The sequence below is a fragment of the Sus scrofa genome, chromosome 14, assembly GCF_000003025.6.
Source record: "Sus scrofa isolate TJ Tabasco breed Duroc chromosome 14, Sscrofa11.1, whole genome shotgun sequence".
Lineage (NCBI taxonomy): Eukaryota > Metazoa > Chordata > Mammalia > Artiodactyla > Suidae > Sus > Sus scrofa.
Window position 1 is genome coordinate 71,764,694 of NC_010456.5, and position 14,899 is coordinate 71,779,592.

The window sequence follows — 14,899 nt, forward strand, 5'->3', positions numbered from 1 at the left end:
CACTCCCTCGGCACATGGAGGTTCCCAGGCTAGGGGTCGAATTGGAGCTGTAGCCGCCGGCCTACGCCAGAGCCACAGCAACTCAGGATCCGAGCCTCGTCTGCGACCTACACCACAGCTCACGGCAACGTTGGATCCTTAACCCTCTGAACAAGGCCAGGGATCGAACCCACAACCTCATGGTTCCTAGTCGGATTCGTTAACCACTGCGCCAGGATGGGAACTCCACTTTTTTTTTTTTTTTTTTTAAACTTTCTTTTGGGACTATATATTTAATTGCTATTGAATTGTAAAATTCCTATGGCTCTTAGATATTTGAGTAAATTATATGGGTAATTTCTATGTTTATTTTATAGGCAGATTTTGACAACAAACCAGTAAATGGCCCCAAGTCAGAATCCATGGAATACAGTAGTTGTGGTCATGAGGAAGAACAAAGATTGGAACTGAGTGTATTTCCTTTTGAACATGTAACTAAAAATGAAGAAAGTATGACAGGTATTGAAGTGGAAAAGTGGACACAAAACAAGAAATCAAACTTAAGTGATCATGTCAAAGGAGAATTTAATGCAATAATTACAGAAGCTGAAAATCGGAAAAACTCTGAAGATGACAGGAAAAAAGTCCTACTTACTGACCTCCTTGAACCTCAAAAATTGTTTGCACAAACTGTAAGAAACGGCATTAAAAATGTACACTATTTACCAACTGAAACGAATTTGTCTTTTAAAAAAATCAATATTGAAGAACTTGGCAAGGCATTTGAAAACAATCCTTACAAATTCCTGAAAGACACAGCAAGCCATAACAATGCCATGAGCTCCATTGCTACTAGTGCGAGCTGTGATCATCTCAAGGGGAGAAATAATATTTTGGTCTTTCAGAAGCCTGGCTTTAATTGCAAGTCTTTTCCAGATCCTGCAAACTGCAACTTAAATAGTCGTACTAGTGTACACAATGAAAGTGATCAACCAAAATCCCTAGAAAATATAACAAATAGAGAACCAAAAGAAGGAGCAACACTTCAACCAAGTCTTCTTTCCCTAATGAAAGATAGGAGATTAACGTTAGAACAAGTAGTGGCCATAGAAGCTCTAACACAACTTTCGGAAGCCCCATCAGAAAATTCTTCACCATCAAAGTCAGAGAAGGATGAAGAAACAGAACAGAGAACAGCTAGTTTGCTTAATAGTTGTAAAGCTATCCTTTATTCTGTAAGAAAAGACCTCCAAGACCCAAACCTACAAGGGGAGCCACAAAGCCTTCATCACTGTCCATCTTTGGAAAAGCAAAATTCCTGCAACACCATAGTGTTTAATGGCCAAAATAACATTTCTAAGTCACATAGCAGCTCACCTAGTGACCAAGCATCCACAAAGGCACAGGAATATTCAACAGTCACAAATTCAATATCTCTTTTTATACCAAATTCAAATTCATCTAAAACTGATACCAATAAAAATGTTGCTCAAGGTAAAGTTACTCTTAACAGCTCTAAGAATTTGCATCAGTTGACAGTAACTAATAAATTGGAGAATTGTAACCAGTCACTGGACAGCAGCAACAAATTGGACTCAAAGGATAATCCATCATGTCAAGATACAGTTCATAGTAAAATAGAAGAAGATGTTGCAACTCAGTTAACACAACTTGCATCAATAATTAAATTCAATTATACAAAAGCAGAGGACAAAAAAGTTGAAAGTACACCAAACCTGACTGCATATAATGTACAGCAGAACTATTGCCAGAAGCCACAATACAACAGAAACCACCCTCCAGTGTACAAAATAATCATGGTTCATCAGTAACAAAGCAGAAGAACCCAACCCAAAAAAAGACAAAATCTACCCCGTCAAGAGATCGTCGGAAAAAGAAGCCTGCAGTCATAAGTTGTCAAGAAAATGACCAGAAAAAACAGGAACAGTTGTCATATGAGTATAGTAAGTTACATGATATTTGGATAGCATCTAAATTTCAAAGATTTGGTCAATTTGGTCCACATAATTTTCCTATTCTATTGGGCAAAATTCCTCCCCTAACCAAAGTATGGAAACCACTGACTCAAAAGCGTTCAGCATTAGAACACAAAACATTATTTCCTCCACTCAATCAGATAAAAGTTGACCGATATTATCCTGAATTAGCACAGGACAAAATGAAGGTTGAACCCTTGGATTCTTTTCCCATAATCCAGTTAAAAACAGAATCCAGTGGGCAGGCATTTACAGAAAATGCATATCCTCAGGTACCACCAACAGTGAATGTCAATCAGAAAGTTCATCCTTTACTCCAGCCCTCCTCTCCAACTAACCAGTGTGCTAATGTAATGGCTGGCAATGACCAAACACAGTTCCAACAGGATGTTAAAGACCAACACATGCATCAGAGACTGCCGACATTGCCTGGTATCTCTCACGAGACCCCCTTACCGGACCCAGCACAAATTCTCAGGAACCTCAATGTAGTATGTTCGGGTGGAATTACAGTGGTTTCTACCAAAAGTGAAGAGGACGTCTGTTTATCTAGCATTGGAGCATCCGAATTTTCCCCAATAGACAATGCACAGAAAAGTTTTAATGATTATGCCATGAACTTCTTTACTAATCCTACGAAAACCCTGGTGTCCACAACGAAAGATTCTGAATTGCCAACCTGCAACTGTCTCGGTAAGTGCATGTATGTGTGTGTCTTCACTTACTTGCATTAAATGCTTCAAGTCATGACCAATTCAAATTTGGTTTATCTTTTTGCCCTTTTTTGTTTGTTTGTTTGTTTGTTTGTTTTTTAATGGATGCAACCACGGTATGTAGAAGTTCCCAGGCCAGGGATTGAATCTCAGCTACCTCTGTAACCTATACCACCTCTGCGGCAATGCTGGATCCTTAACCCACTGCACAGGGCTGGGGATTGAACCCGATCCTCTGCAGTCAGGTTCTTAGCCCACTATGCAATAGCGGGAACTTTTAGTTTATCTTTTATAACGTTTTTGCCCCATTCATATTCTAGCTAGGATGGACTAAATAATTCTAATCTCCCATTTTTCTGTGGGACTTTCACTGATGTTGCACAAATCCAATTGGCAATTTGTAAAGTTTTTAAGGTGGAACATTAATGATTTCTCTCAAGCCAATGTCTCAGGTTGTTTATAGTGCCTATTGTAAGAGTGAATTCCTTTAGTTATAGTTTATTCTTCCTGTTTTCAAAGAATTTCATCTTGTAAAAATTTTGTTTGAAAATATGTAATTTGAGGAGTTCCAAAAATTGTTGTTTCTTAGGAATCATTGAAAAAGAATATTCAGAAACTAGCAATTAAAAGTTTTATCAGTGTGTTAAAAGCCTTGAGATAACTTTGTTGGAGTAAAGATTCTTAGGCAGGGCTTACAAAGAATGCACTCAATATTTGGAACATATAAAAGTTCAATTTGAATCCTGCACTGATTAGTCACTATCGATGTTCAGATTTCATGTAACTGCTCAAAAATAAGAAATTTCTTCTCAAATATAACTAAAAATTAGGGAGACTGAATAGATTGTGGCATTAAAGTTTGTCAGGCTTCAAACACTTTACTATTTCAGCTTTTACACAACTTAGTATACAATTTGTGAAATAACCTGTTTTGAACCCATATAGGTTTAATTATTAAAACAATGTTTCTTACAATATGGCCGCAAATCACAAAGACTCAAGACTTGCCTTGAACAAAGGTAGTCTTTCTGCTAGAAACATGTGGTTCATTAGTATATTTCAGAATAGTAGTGAAAGACTTTATTGGAAGGATAAAGTAAGTATATCATTCTGGTATTTTTTTTTTAACTACAGTAGAAAAAAATAGTGAAGTGTAGCAGTGACTTTAATTCTTGATTATTCAAAATCCACTTGATATTCTGAAGTGTATCCTTCTATTTCTCTACTTATCATTCAACACTCATTTTGACAGCCTGCCTCGTGCCAGGCACCAAAGACAGGCTCCTCTGAGAATGAAGAGCCTCCCAGGAGAAGGATGCTGTCTGAGTGGGGTTCCTAGACCAAGGACCGAAGAGTATAATAATGATTATGGCTCCTATTCCAGAGCTTTACTGCAAGTCTGATACTGTGCTACATCCTTGACTAGTTATTTTCACAACAACCTACCATAAGAAAATGCTTTTTATCCCTATTTCGCAAGTGAGGAGACTGAATTGGAGAAGTTCACACCTAGCAAATGACTAACCTGGAATTCAGAGACAGGAGGTCACAACTCCTGAGGCTATGTGTGTAACTTCCATCTTCTGTTGCTTCAAAAATCTGAAGTGAACAAGAATATTTTTCCGAATATTATTTAAAATGGAAAACATTCCCCAATTTAAAATGCCCTTAGGAATTCCCATCATGGCTAAGCAGAAACGAATCTGACTAGCATCCATGAGGATACAGGTTCGATCCCTGACCTCACTCAGTGGGTTAAGGATCTGGTGTTGACGAGAGCTGTGGTGTAGGACACAGACGCAACACGGCTCAGATCTGGTTGCTGTTGCTGTGTGTAGGCCAGCGTCTACAGCGGCGATTCGACCCCTAGCTTGGAAACCTCCTTATGCCAGATTAGTGGCCCTAAAAAGACAAAAATAAAACACCCTTAAAATTTGTATATCTGAGCTATTCTCCTTTGACCATATACATAGTTTCAATAGGATGATTATCTAGTTTCAAGACCCTTATACATAGTACATTGTCTTAGGGTAGGAGTCTAGACAAGACAGCCAGGTAAAGTTTATTTAGTACCTACAGTGGACCAGGAACTGTTTTATACTGTCATTTACATGTGAACTTATTGTGCTCATTGTATAAAAATGGGAACTTAAAGAGAAGGGGAAAGAAAAGCAGATTCAGGAGTTCCCGTCGTGGCGCAGTGGTTAACGAATCCGACTAGGAACCATGAGGTTGCGGGTTCGGTCCCTGCCCTTGCTCAGTGGGTTAACGATCCGGCGTTGCCGTGAGCTGTGGTGTAGGTTGCAGACGCGGCTCGGATCTCGTGTGGCTGTGGCTCTGGCGTAGGCCGGTGGCTCCGATTCAACCCCTAGCCTGGGAACCTCCATATGCCGCGGGAGCGGCCCAAGAAATAGCAACAACAACAACAACAACAACAAAAAAGACAAAAAAAAAAAGAAAAGCAGATTCAGTTCCCTGGTGATGCAGCAGGTTAGGGATCCAGCATTGTCACCCTCTGGTTCGATCCCTGTCCCTGGAACATCTGCATGCTGTGGGTGCAGCCCCCCAAAAAAGAAAAAAGACTCGGAAATCATCCCAAGTGGGACCATCTTATCTGAGAGTAAAAGATGTCCCTGAAAGTATTATGTTTTAGCAAAATAGGAGTAAATAACCTCTAGATCCGGGTTCCTCAAATTTAACACTGTTGGCATTTTACATGGTATAATATTTTGTTGTAGGGAGACTGCCTTATATATTGTAGGTTGTTCAGTGGCATCACTGGCCGCAACTTGCTAGCAACAATATACACACAAATACACATGCACAATTGTCACAACCGAAAATATTGCCAAATGTTCCCTTTGGCAGTCACCCCTGATTAGGAACCACTGCTCTAGATCACTAATAAGTTGAAAATTATTCAGATATCTTATGTAGCCACAGAAATAATTCTAGGGTTTCCGTCTTGGCTCAGTGGAAATGAATCTGACTAGTATCCATGAGAACAAAGTTTTGATCCCTGGCTTCCATTCAGTGGGTTAATTTGGCATTGCTGTGATCTGTGGTGTATGTTTTAGATGCAGCTCGGATCTGGCATTGCTGTGGCTGTGATGTAGGCCAGCAGCTACAGATCCAATTTGACTCCTAGCCCAGGAACCTCTATATGCCATAGGTGCAGCCCTAAAAAGAAAAAAAACAAACAAATAGATAAATAATTCTACATTTCTCTTAAATAAATCAAAAAATGTATATACCCTTAAAAGGGTTAAGTAACGAACTTTTAGTGTGGGTACAGACATACATTCCCCAGTAATTCTACTTAGACATGATTCTAAGAGGCCAAGTTAAAAATGCTGTTTTTCTGGGAGTTCCCTTCATGGCTCAGTGGTTAATGAACCCGCTAGGATCCATGAGGATGAGGGTTCGATCCCTGGCCTTGCTCATTGGGTTAAAGATCCAGCATTGCTGTGGCTGTGGTGTAGGCCGGCAGTTGCAGCTCCGACTGGACCCCTAGCCTGGGAACTTCCATATGCCGTGGGTGCAGCCCTATAAAGAAAAAAAAAAAAATACTGTTCTTTAAGAAATATGTAGTTCCCAATCATGAAAATTCAAATGGTAGAGAAGTTCCTGCCATGGCTGAGTGGGTTAAGGATCTAGCATTGTCTCTATAGCAGTGGTGCAGGTTCCATCCCAGGCCTGATGCAGTGGTTAAGGATCTGGTGTTGCTGCAGCTGTGGTGTAGGTTGCAGCTGTGGCTCAGATTCAGTCCCTGGCATGGGAACTTTCATATGCTGCCTGTGCACTGGAAAAGAAAGAAAAATAAAATGGAACAATTTCCTAGGGGAAATTCAAATGGTACAGAAATATGATACAAATACCTTGCAGTCCCATTCTCTCAAGAAAACATTTTAGGAGTCCCCTTTGTGGTTCATCGGTAATGATCCTGACTTGTAACCATGAGGACACAGGTTTGATCCCTAGCCCTGCTCAGTGTATTAAGCATCTGGGCTTTGCTGTGAGCTGCGGTGTAGGTTGCAGACAAGGCTCAGATCTGACATTGCTGTGGCTGTGGTGTAGGCCAGCAGCTACAGCTCTAAATCGACTCCTAGCCTGGGAACTTCCATATGCCAAGGGTGCGGTCCTTAAAAAAACAAAAAAATGTTAGTTTTTCTATATGAATTGACAATATTAGTGATTATTATTAGCATGTGGAAGTTCAGGGGCCAGGGATTGAACCCACACCACAGCAGGGACCCAAGCTGCTACAGTGACCTGCTACAATACAATGGAACTCCCCATTATTAGTGATCTTAATTTTGTTTTTGATTTAACAAATCTTAAGACTTTTAAAACATACTATTTTTACAACTTGGTTTTTTTAAACATAATGAAATCTTAGATTTTTTTTGTTGTTTGTAAATATTGTTTTAATAGTTTTATTGTATTCCAACATCCCTAAATTTATTAAATTATCACTTACTGAAAGATGTCAAAAAGCGTGTCTCGTGATATTACATATAATTGTAACATGGAACATTCTGTGTACATGTACATTATCAATACATAATTTGTGTGTGTGTAATAGAATAAATTCTTACAATTGTGATTGTTGGGCTCAATTTTAATAGCATTCTGAGGCCAAGCTGTTAACATGTATTGCTCTTGGATGTCTTAATTTTGCACCTCAGTTTTTCTAGATTAAAAAAAACAGAAACAAAAAACAAAAACAAGAGTTAGGAGAATATGACTCAAAACTGAAAATATCTTTTTCCTCCTCCGATTCTTAGAGAAAGAGTGAATTAACTAGGAGCAGAAGGAAAGGAATAAGTTAAATTCCAGGGCCTATTGCCCTCAACTTTAATTAAAGAAGCTTACCAAATCTTGTCAAGATTCATTGTTCTGAACTGAAAAAGAAAAAGAAAAAAAAAAAAGTAAAAATAGCTCTTCCTTGCCCCTATGCAATTCTGTAAAACTTTGGGTCTAATAATCTTATTCCTTCCACAGATCGAGTTATACAAAAAGACAAAGGCCCATATTATACACACCTTGGGGCAGGACCAAGTGTTGCTGCTGTCAGGGAAATCATGGAGAATAGGTGAGGAAATACGCTTCCCTGTTAAAATCATTGATTATTGGGGACCTGATTCAAAGAAGAGAAATGATCTCTGGGAACAAACATGAGGTGAATGGAGAACCCCCAGGAATATGAGTTGGATGTTTCTTAGGGCCCAGGAGAAGCACAGTGTCCTGGGGTTCCTGCTGAGTCACTCATCACAGGAGCCACTGGGCACTCAACAAGACACTCACCAAGCCAGGCTATCTTTGCTAAATTCAGAAATACTTATTTTTATATTATTGTATAATGGTAGAAATATTTAAAATTACTTCCATCACCACGGCATTCACATCCCTTTTTGCTTGTCTTGGAGCCAGGCCATTTTTTAAAAAGAGTGATCCTTAAGGATAAGTAAACAGAACTCGATAACAAATAAAAATATCCGCCCCACAAAAATCAGCTTTTAACAAAGTAAATTATGAGATGTGTTTGATTTTTGTACTTCAGGAAATCTCTATCTTCTGCACATTAAGATGTTAAAAGTGTATTGCAATTATTTTCCCTTCACTGTGTTTCGCACTCAGGTATGGTCAAAAAGGAAACGCAATAAGGATAGAAATAGTAGTGTACACGGGGAAAGAAGGAAAAAGCTCTAATGGGTGTCCAGTTGCTAAGTGGGTAAGTATTTTGTATTTATACATTTTTCAAAATGGATTATCTTCCACATTTTTTCCCATGAAAATATGGACTAGAAAAATACCCACTCCCATGATTCACAGGGAAATAAGGAAACTGTCTTAGCCTGGGCTCTTTAAGATACATGAACAAAACGGTATGGCCATTCACAGTTGGTAGCTAAGGGTCTAGTGTCACCAGTTTTACTGTATTTTTTTACTTTTAGAGAGCATTTAGTGCATTCTTATTTTTACATTTTTTAGCTTTCTCTTTTATTATTCTTAATTGAAGTATAGTTGATTTACAATGTTGTGTCAATTGTGAAATGATTCAGTGATACATACATGCACATTCTTTTTATATTCTTTTCCGTTATGGTTTATCTCAGGATATTGAATGTAGTTCCTTGTGCTATACAGTAGGACCTTTTTTTCAATGCACTTATAATTAGATAGCATAAATAAATGGTACTAAACTATATATGTATTGCTTCTTATATCTTTTATCTGTCATTTTGAAATTTTTTCCAATTCGTTATCTCATATGGCCACTTTAATGAAGACCATATGGTATTGAAAGCAAAACCAAAAATTTTACAACATATTTCCAAAATTGTTTCTATGACTACTTTGAGCTTACTGGACATGTAGAGCTATAAGAAGTGAGAACTGAATTCAGCTTCTTTGGGAAATTCTTAGCTGAGAAACAGTGTCATCGCCAAGTGTGTATTTTCAGGAGGACAGTCACATCCTCAAGCGTATTTACCCATTTATTTGGAAATCATGAGCAAAGGATCATTTGAGATCCTGTCCTATCATTTGTTAGTAATGATAATAACGATCCTAATGATAGTAAAATAATAGCAACCACCTTTTATTTTACATATCGGGCACCATGTTAAGAACTTGACATACATTGACTTATAAATCCCCCAAGATCTGGGAGTTCCCATTGTGGCTCAGTGGTGATAAATCCAACTAGTATCCATGATGATGCAAATTCAATCTCTGGCCCTGCTCAGTGGGTTAAGGTTCCGGCATTGCCATGAGCTGTGGTGTGGTCGTAGAGGTGGCTTGGAATCCACGTTGCTGTGTCTGTGGTGTAGGCCAGCAGCTGCAGCTCTAATTGGACCCCTAGCCTGGGAATTTCCTTATGTTGTGGGGCAGCCCTAAAAAAAATTTAAAAGTCCCCAAATAGGGACCCCTATGATTTTGTAAAAGGTAAAAGTAATGATTTTTAAGCCCATTTCAGAAAAATAAAAAACTTTAAATGGGGATAAAGGTTTGAACCCAGATATTCTTGCTTTGTGGGGTTTTTTTTTGGCCGCATCCACATCATGTAGAGATTCCCAGGCTAGGGGTCTAATTGGAGCCACAGCTGCTGGCCTACACCACAGCCACAGCAACGCCAGATCTGAGATGTGTCTGCGACCTACGCCACAGCCCATGGCAACACCAGATCCTTAACCCACGGAGTGAGGCCAGGGATCGAACCTGCAACCTCATGGTTCCTAGTCGGATTTGTTTCCAATGCACCATGACAGGAACTCTGAACCCAGGTATTTTTTTTTTTTTTTTTTTTTTGTCTTTTTGTCTTTTTGCTTTTCTTGGGCCGCTCCCGCGGCATATGGAGGTTCCCAGGCTAGGGGTCTAATCAGAGCTGTAGTCACCAGCCTACGCCAGAGCCACAGCAACGCGGGATCCGAGCCGAGTCTGCGACCTACACCACAGCTCACAGCAACGCCAGATCATTAACCCACTGAGCAAGGGCAGGGATCGAACCCGCAACCTCGTGGTTCCTAGTTGGATTCGTTAACCACTGTGCCACAACGGGAACTCCTGAACCCAGGTATTCTTAAAGCAAGATAATTACCACCCTTATCTATTCCAGTAGACTGTCTGGGTTACTTTTCAACTTTGGAAGGTGACAGCAGTGACGAACACAAGAGCTGAACACCGAACACTAAATGTTAGAATACTTTCCTCTATTTCTTCAATCTATTTTGAGTATTTAATCTTATCACAATTGTCCATATGTTTAATACTACCTAGATGATGATATAAATGGCACCCCAGAAAGCTCCCTTTGGCCCCTCCCAATTAATCGGTAGCTGCGTGTAAAGATAACCACTATTGTAAGCTTCATTGCTATAAAGGTCCTTTTAATGAACTTATGTAACTGTTATCATTAAATGTACTTTTTGAGTCTGTCTTCTCTCCATCAACATTGATGGAAGATGGAAAGAGCAACCACAGCCATCTGGAACCATGACTGACTTGATGGTAGATGATAGATGTACTAGGATGGGGAGGAGAAAAACTGGAGCCTGAGTCCACAATAGAACTTCTGTATCAATCTTGGGCTTCTTAAACCTGGATTTCTCTGAGAGAAATTATTTTCACTTTTTAGGGAGTTCCCTTCGTGGCCCAGTGGTTAACGAATCTGAGTAGAAACCATAAGGTTGCGGGTTCAATCCCTGCCCTTGCTCAGTGGGTTAAGGATCTAGTATTGCTGTGAGCTGTGGTGTAGGCTGAAGATGTGGCATGGATCCCGCGTTGCTGTGGCCCTGGCATAGGCTGGTGACTACAGCTTTGATTAGACCCCTAGCCTGGGAACCTCCATATGCTGCGGGAAGCGGCCCTAGAAAAGGAAAAAAGACCAAAAAAAATTTTTTTTCCACTTTTTAAAAACCTGTTGTTAAGGGATTTTGAATAACAGTAGAATCAAGTCCCAAATAAGATACCTGCTTTCAGGGACGTTCCCATTGTGGCTCAGTGGAAAAGAATCTGACTGGTATCCACGAGGATGCAGGTTCAATCCCTGACCTCGATCAGTGGGTTAAGGATCCGGCATTGCCATGAGCTGTGGTGTAGGTCACAGACGTGGCTCAGATCTGGCATTGCTGGATTCAACTCCTAGCCTGGGAACCTCCAGATGCCGTGGGTGTGGCCCCAAAAAGACCAAATAAAAAAAACAGAACAAACAAAAGCCTGCTTTTAGTTTGTTACAATGTGAATGAACTTGGAAAATGGGAAATTAAAAAAAAAAAATTCAGAATGAGAAATATAAGAGTAGGAACTCATGCTTATTGAGTACTTTCTATTGCCAGGTGCTGGGCTAGATCCTAGGAATATAAACATGAATTCAGATATACCAGTCATTTCATTTTGTAGATGGGAAGAAACTTTGGCCCTGAGTCATCAGCTATCACAGACTCATGTGGGACTAAAGTTCACTTCATCTCTAATAATGTGAATGTTTGCTGGGGTCACTTTGCCTCTCTAGAACTAGATAAATTTCCTGAAATGCCTCCAGAAGTGTAAAATTTTCTCTAAAATTTCCATTGTGTAGGTGGTTGGGATGGGATAGAGGTGTCGCTTGTTGTGAACGATTATTTCCTCATTTCATTGATCAACTTCTTGCTGTGCACTGATTTTCATACAGCATCAATTCGTCTGTGCAGGTTATATTTTCTCAATTTCACAAAACATTCACTCACACAGGTCCATCCCCTGGAGTTGGAGGATATATCTAAACAGTAGTCAGTGATCTTTATTTTTATATTTTATTCATTCTTCAAAATGTAAGACAGTTGATTCAAAGCATTTTAAAGTGGGAAATAAGGAGTTCCTGCTATGGTGCAGTTGGTTGAAGGATCCAGTGTTGCTGAAGCTGCAGCTGGGATTCAGTCCCTGGCCCAGGAACTTCTGTATGCTATGGGTGTGGCCATAAAAAATTAAATTAAATTAAATTGAAATTAAAGTAGGAAATAATAGAATTATTAAGCTTCTATTGATTTTTATAGAACCTCCTTTAGAAAATTGACCATTTGTGATATAAGTTGCAAATATATTTTGTCACTTTTCAACATTAGGTTTTTTTTTTTTTTTTTTTTTTGTCTTTTTGCTATTTCTTTGGGCCGCTCCCGCAGCATATGGAAGTTCCCAGGCTAGGGGTCGAATCGGAGCTGTAGCCACTGGCCTACACCAGAGCCACAGCAACGCGGGATCCGAGCCGCGTCTGCAACCTACACCACAGCTCACGGCAACGCCGGATCGTTAACCCACTGAGCAAGGGCAGGGACCGAACCCGCAACCTTACGGTTCCTAGTCGGATTCGTTAACCACTGCGCCACGATGGGAACTCCAACATTAGGATTTTTAATTTATTTTATTTATTTATTTTTTTGTCTTTTGTCTTTTTAGAGCTGATCCCACAGCATATGAAGGTTCCCAGGCGAGGGGTCTAATCGGAGCTGTAGTTGCCGGCCTGCGCCAGAGCCACAGCAACATGGGATCCGAGCAGTGTCTGTGACCTACACCACAGCTCCCGGCAACACTGGATCCCTAACCCACTGAGCGAGGCCAGGGATTGAATCTGCAACCTCATGGTTCCTAGTTGGATTTGTTTCTACTGCGCCATGATGTGAACTCCAGGATTTTTAAAATTTCTTTAAATTCTAAGTTAAAATTTTAAAGGAAAACTTTACTTTTTGGTTTTTGTGTATTATATCTTTTTAAATTTTATTAAATTGACATCTAGTTTATTTACAAGTATTGTATTTTAATTTGAAAAATCTTTTCCATTTCTAACTTATGAATAGTGGTAACATTTTCTTTTTGTAGTATTTTAATAATTTCATTTTTGGAGTTCCTGTCATGGCGCAGTGGAAACGAATCAGACTAAGAACCATGAGTTTGTGGGTTCAATCCCTGGCCTCACTCAGTGGCTTAAGGATCCAGTGTTGTTGTGAGCTGTGGTGTAGGTCATAGATGTGGCTTGGATCCCAAGTTGCTGTGGCTGTGGCATAGGCCTGTAGCTGTAGCTCTGATTAGAGCCCTAGCCTGGGAACCTCCATAAGTGGCAGGTGTGGCCCTAAAAAGCAAAAAAAAAAAAAAAAAAATTAATTTTTTTTCTACACTTCATTATTTTATCCATCTTGTGTATAGAATGTTAGTCATAACTTCTTTTTTTCCAACTGACTGCCCAATTATCCAATACCACTTGTCTTCTCCCTACTGGTTTGTGTTTGTTAATACTAGCAGATTTTTCTATTTTGTCACATCATATTATATCTCTACTATATCGGCATCAAATTACTCTTAATTATTTGGATTTTATATTTTAATATCTGGTTGATATAATTCCTTTTAGTTTTTTTAGAATTTCCTTATTATTCTTGCTTTGTTTATTTTTTCTGTATGAGTTTATAATTACCTTGTCTAATTGCAAGGATAAAGTCTTTAAGTATTTTTATTAGAGTCGTATTGCCGGGAGAATTTGGAGAATTTGATGTTTAATCTTCATAGCCTACATACTCTGCCTTTGCATTTGTCATATTTGTTGATGCCTTCTTTTGTCCTTTGGGAGTATTTTAAAGTTTTGTTTTCACAGAGTTTACATGATTCTTGTTTTCCTTATTTCTCTTATGTATCTGGATATTCAATCATGTAACCTATAATGACGAATTTATAATCTGCATTCCAAATTTGACTATTAATTGCTTTTTTCATGTAATATTCTAACAGACTAACTTCAATTTTATATTTCATTAAATATATTCTCCTTTCCCTCTATTAGTGGGAACCTTCTAGGGTTTTCTCATTATAAATGGGTCATACTCCCTCTCTGGTGAGGGAACTTTTTTTTTTTTTGTCTCTTTAGGGCCACACGCATGGCATATGGAGTTTCCCAGGCTAGAGGTCGAATTGGAGCTACAGCTGTCTGCCTACACCACAGCCACAGCAACACTGGATCTGAACCGCCTCTGCTACCTACACCACAGCTCACAGCAACACTGCATCCTTAACTCACTGAGCTTGGCCAGGGATCGAACCCAAAAACTCATGGTTACTAGTCGGATTCTTTTCTGCTGTGCCACAACGGGAACTCCTAATGAGGGAACTTTTAAGCTGAGAAATGAGTCACAGAAAGAAGCAAAGAATACTCCCAAGAGCATTCCTAAGCTGAGAAATCAGCAAGTATAAGGTCAAGAAAAAGAGTACTTTCTGTAGTAATTGAAGAAGAATCTACTGAAGTTGAGAAGGTAGAAAATGGAAATAGGGGAATATAAAAGTTTAGGCAGAAGCCAGTACATGAATGGTTTTGTAGGCCATAGTGAGGAGTTTGGGTTGTAGTCTACGAACAGCATGAAGTGTTGAAGTATTTTAATTAGTGCTATGTTATCCCATCGGGTTTATGTTTATGAAGAGCATTCTAAGTAATTATTTATTAAGCTCAGTATTACTTGTCAGTAATTACTCAGTATTACTAGTTTGCTTAGCAAACTAGTCCAAAATTTAGTAGCTCTGAACAGCAAACATTTACCTCATCGATTTTGCAAGTTCTGAGGGTAACTTAGGAGAGTGCTTCCGGAAGAGGGTTTCTCTTGAGGTCGCATCATCTGAAAACTTGAGCAAGGGGCTGGGGGAGGCGTTGAGGGTCCATTTCCCATGACATTTCAGGAGGTGTTAGTTCCT

The 14,899-nt window shown here is 39.3% G+C and overlaps 1 protein-coding gene across 1 annotated transcript in view; it reads left to right on the forward strand.

Moving 5' to 3' along the window:
• Window positions 1–14,899, forward strand: part of TET1 (tet methylcytosine dioxygenase 1) — a 137,062-nt gene that overhangs the window by 89,023 nt on the left and 33,140 nt on the right. The window contains 4 exon segments of the mRNA NM_001315772.1: window positions 357–1,752; window positions 1,755–2,669; window positions 7,694–7,784; window positions 8,330–8,423. Of these exon segments, the coding sequence (NP_001302701.1) occupies window positions 357–1,752; window positions 1,755–2,669; window positions 7,694–7,784; window positions 8,330–8,423 (2,496 nt within the window).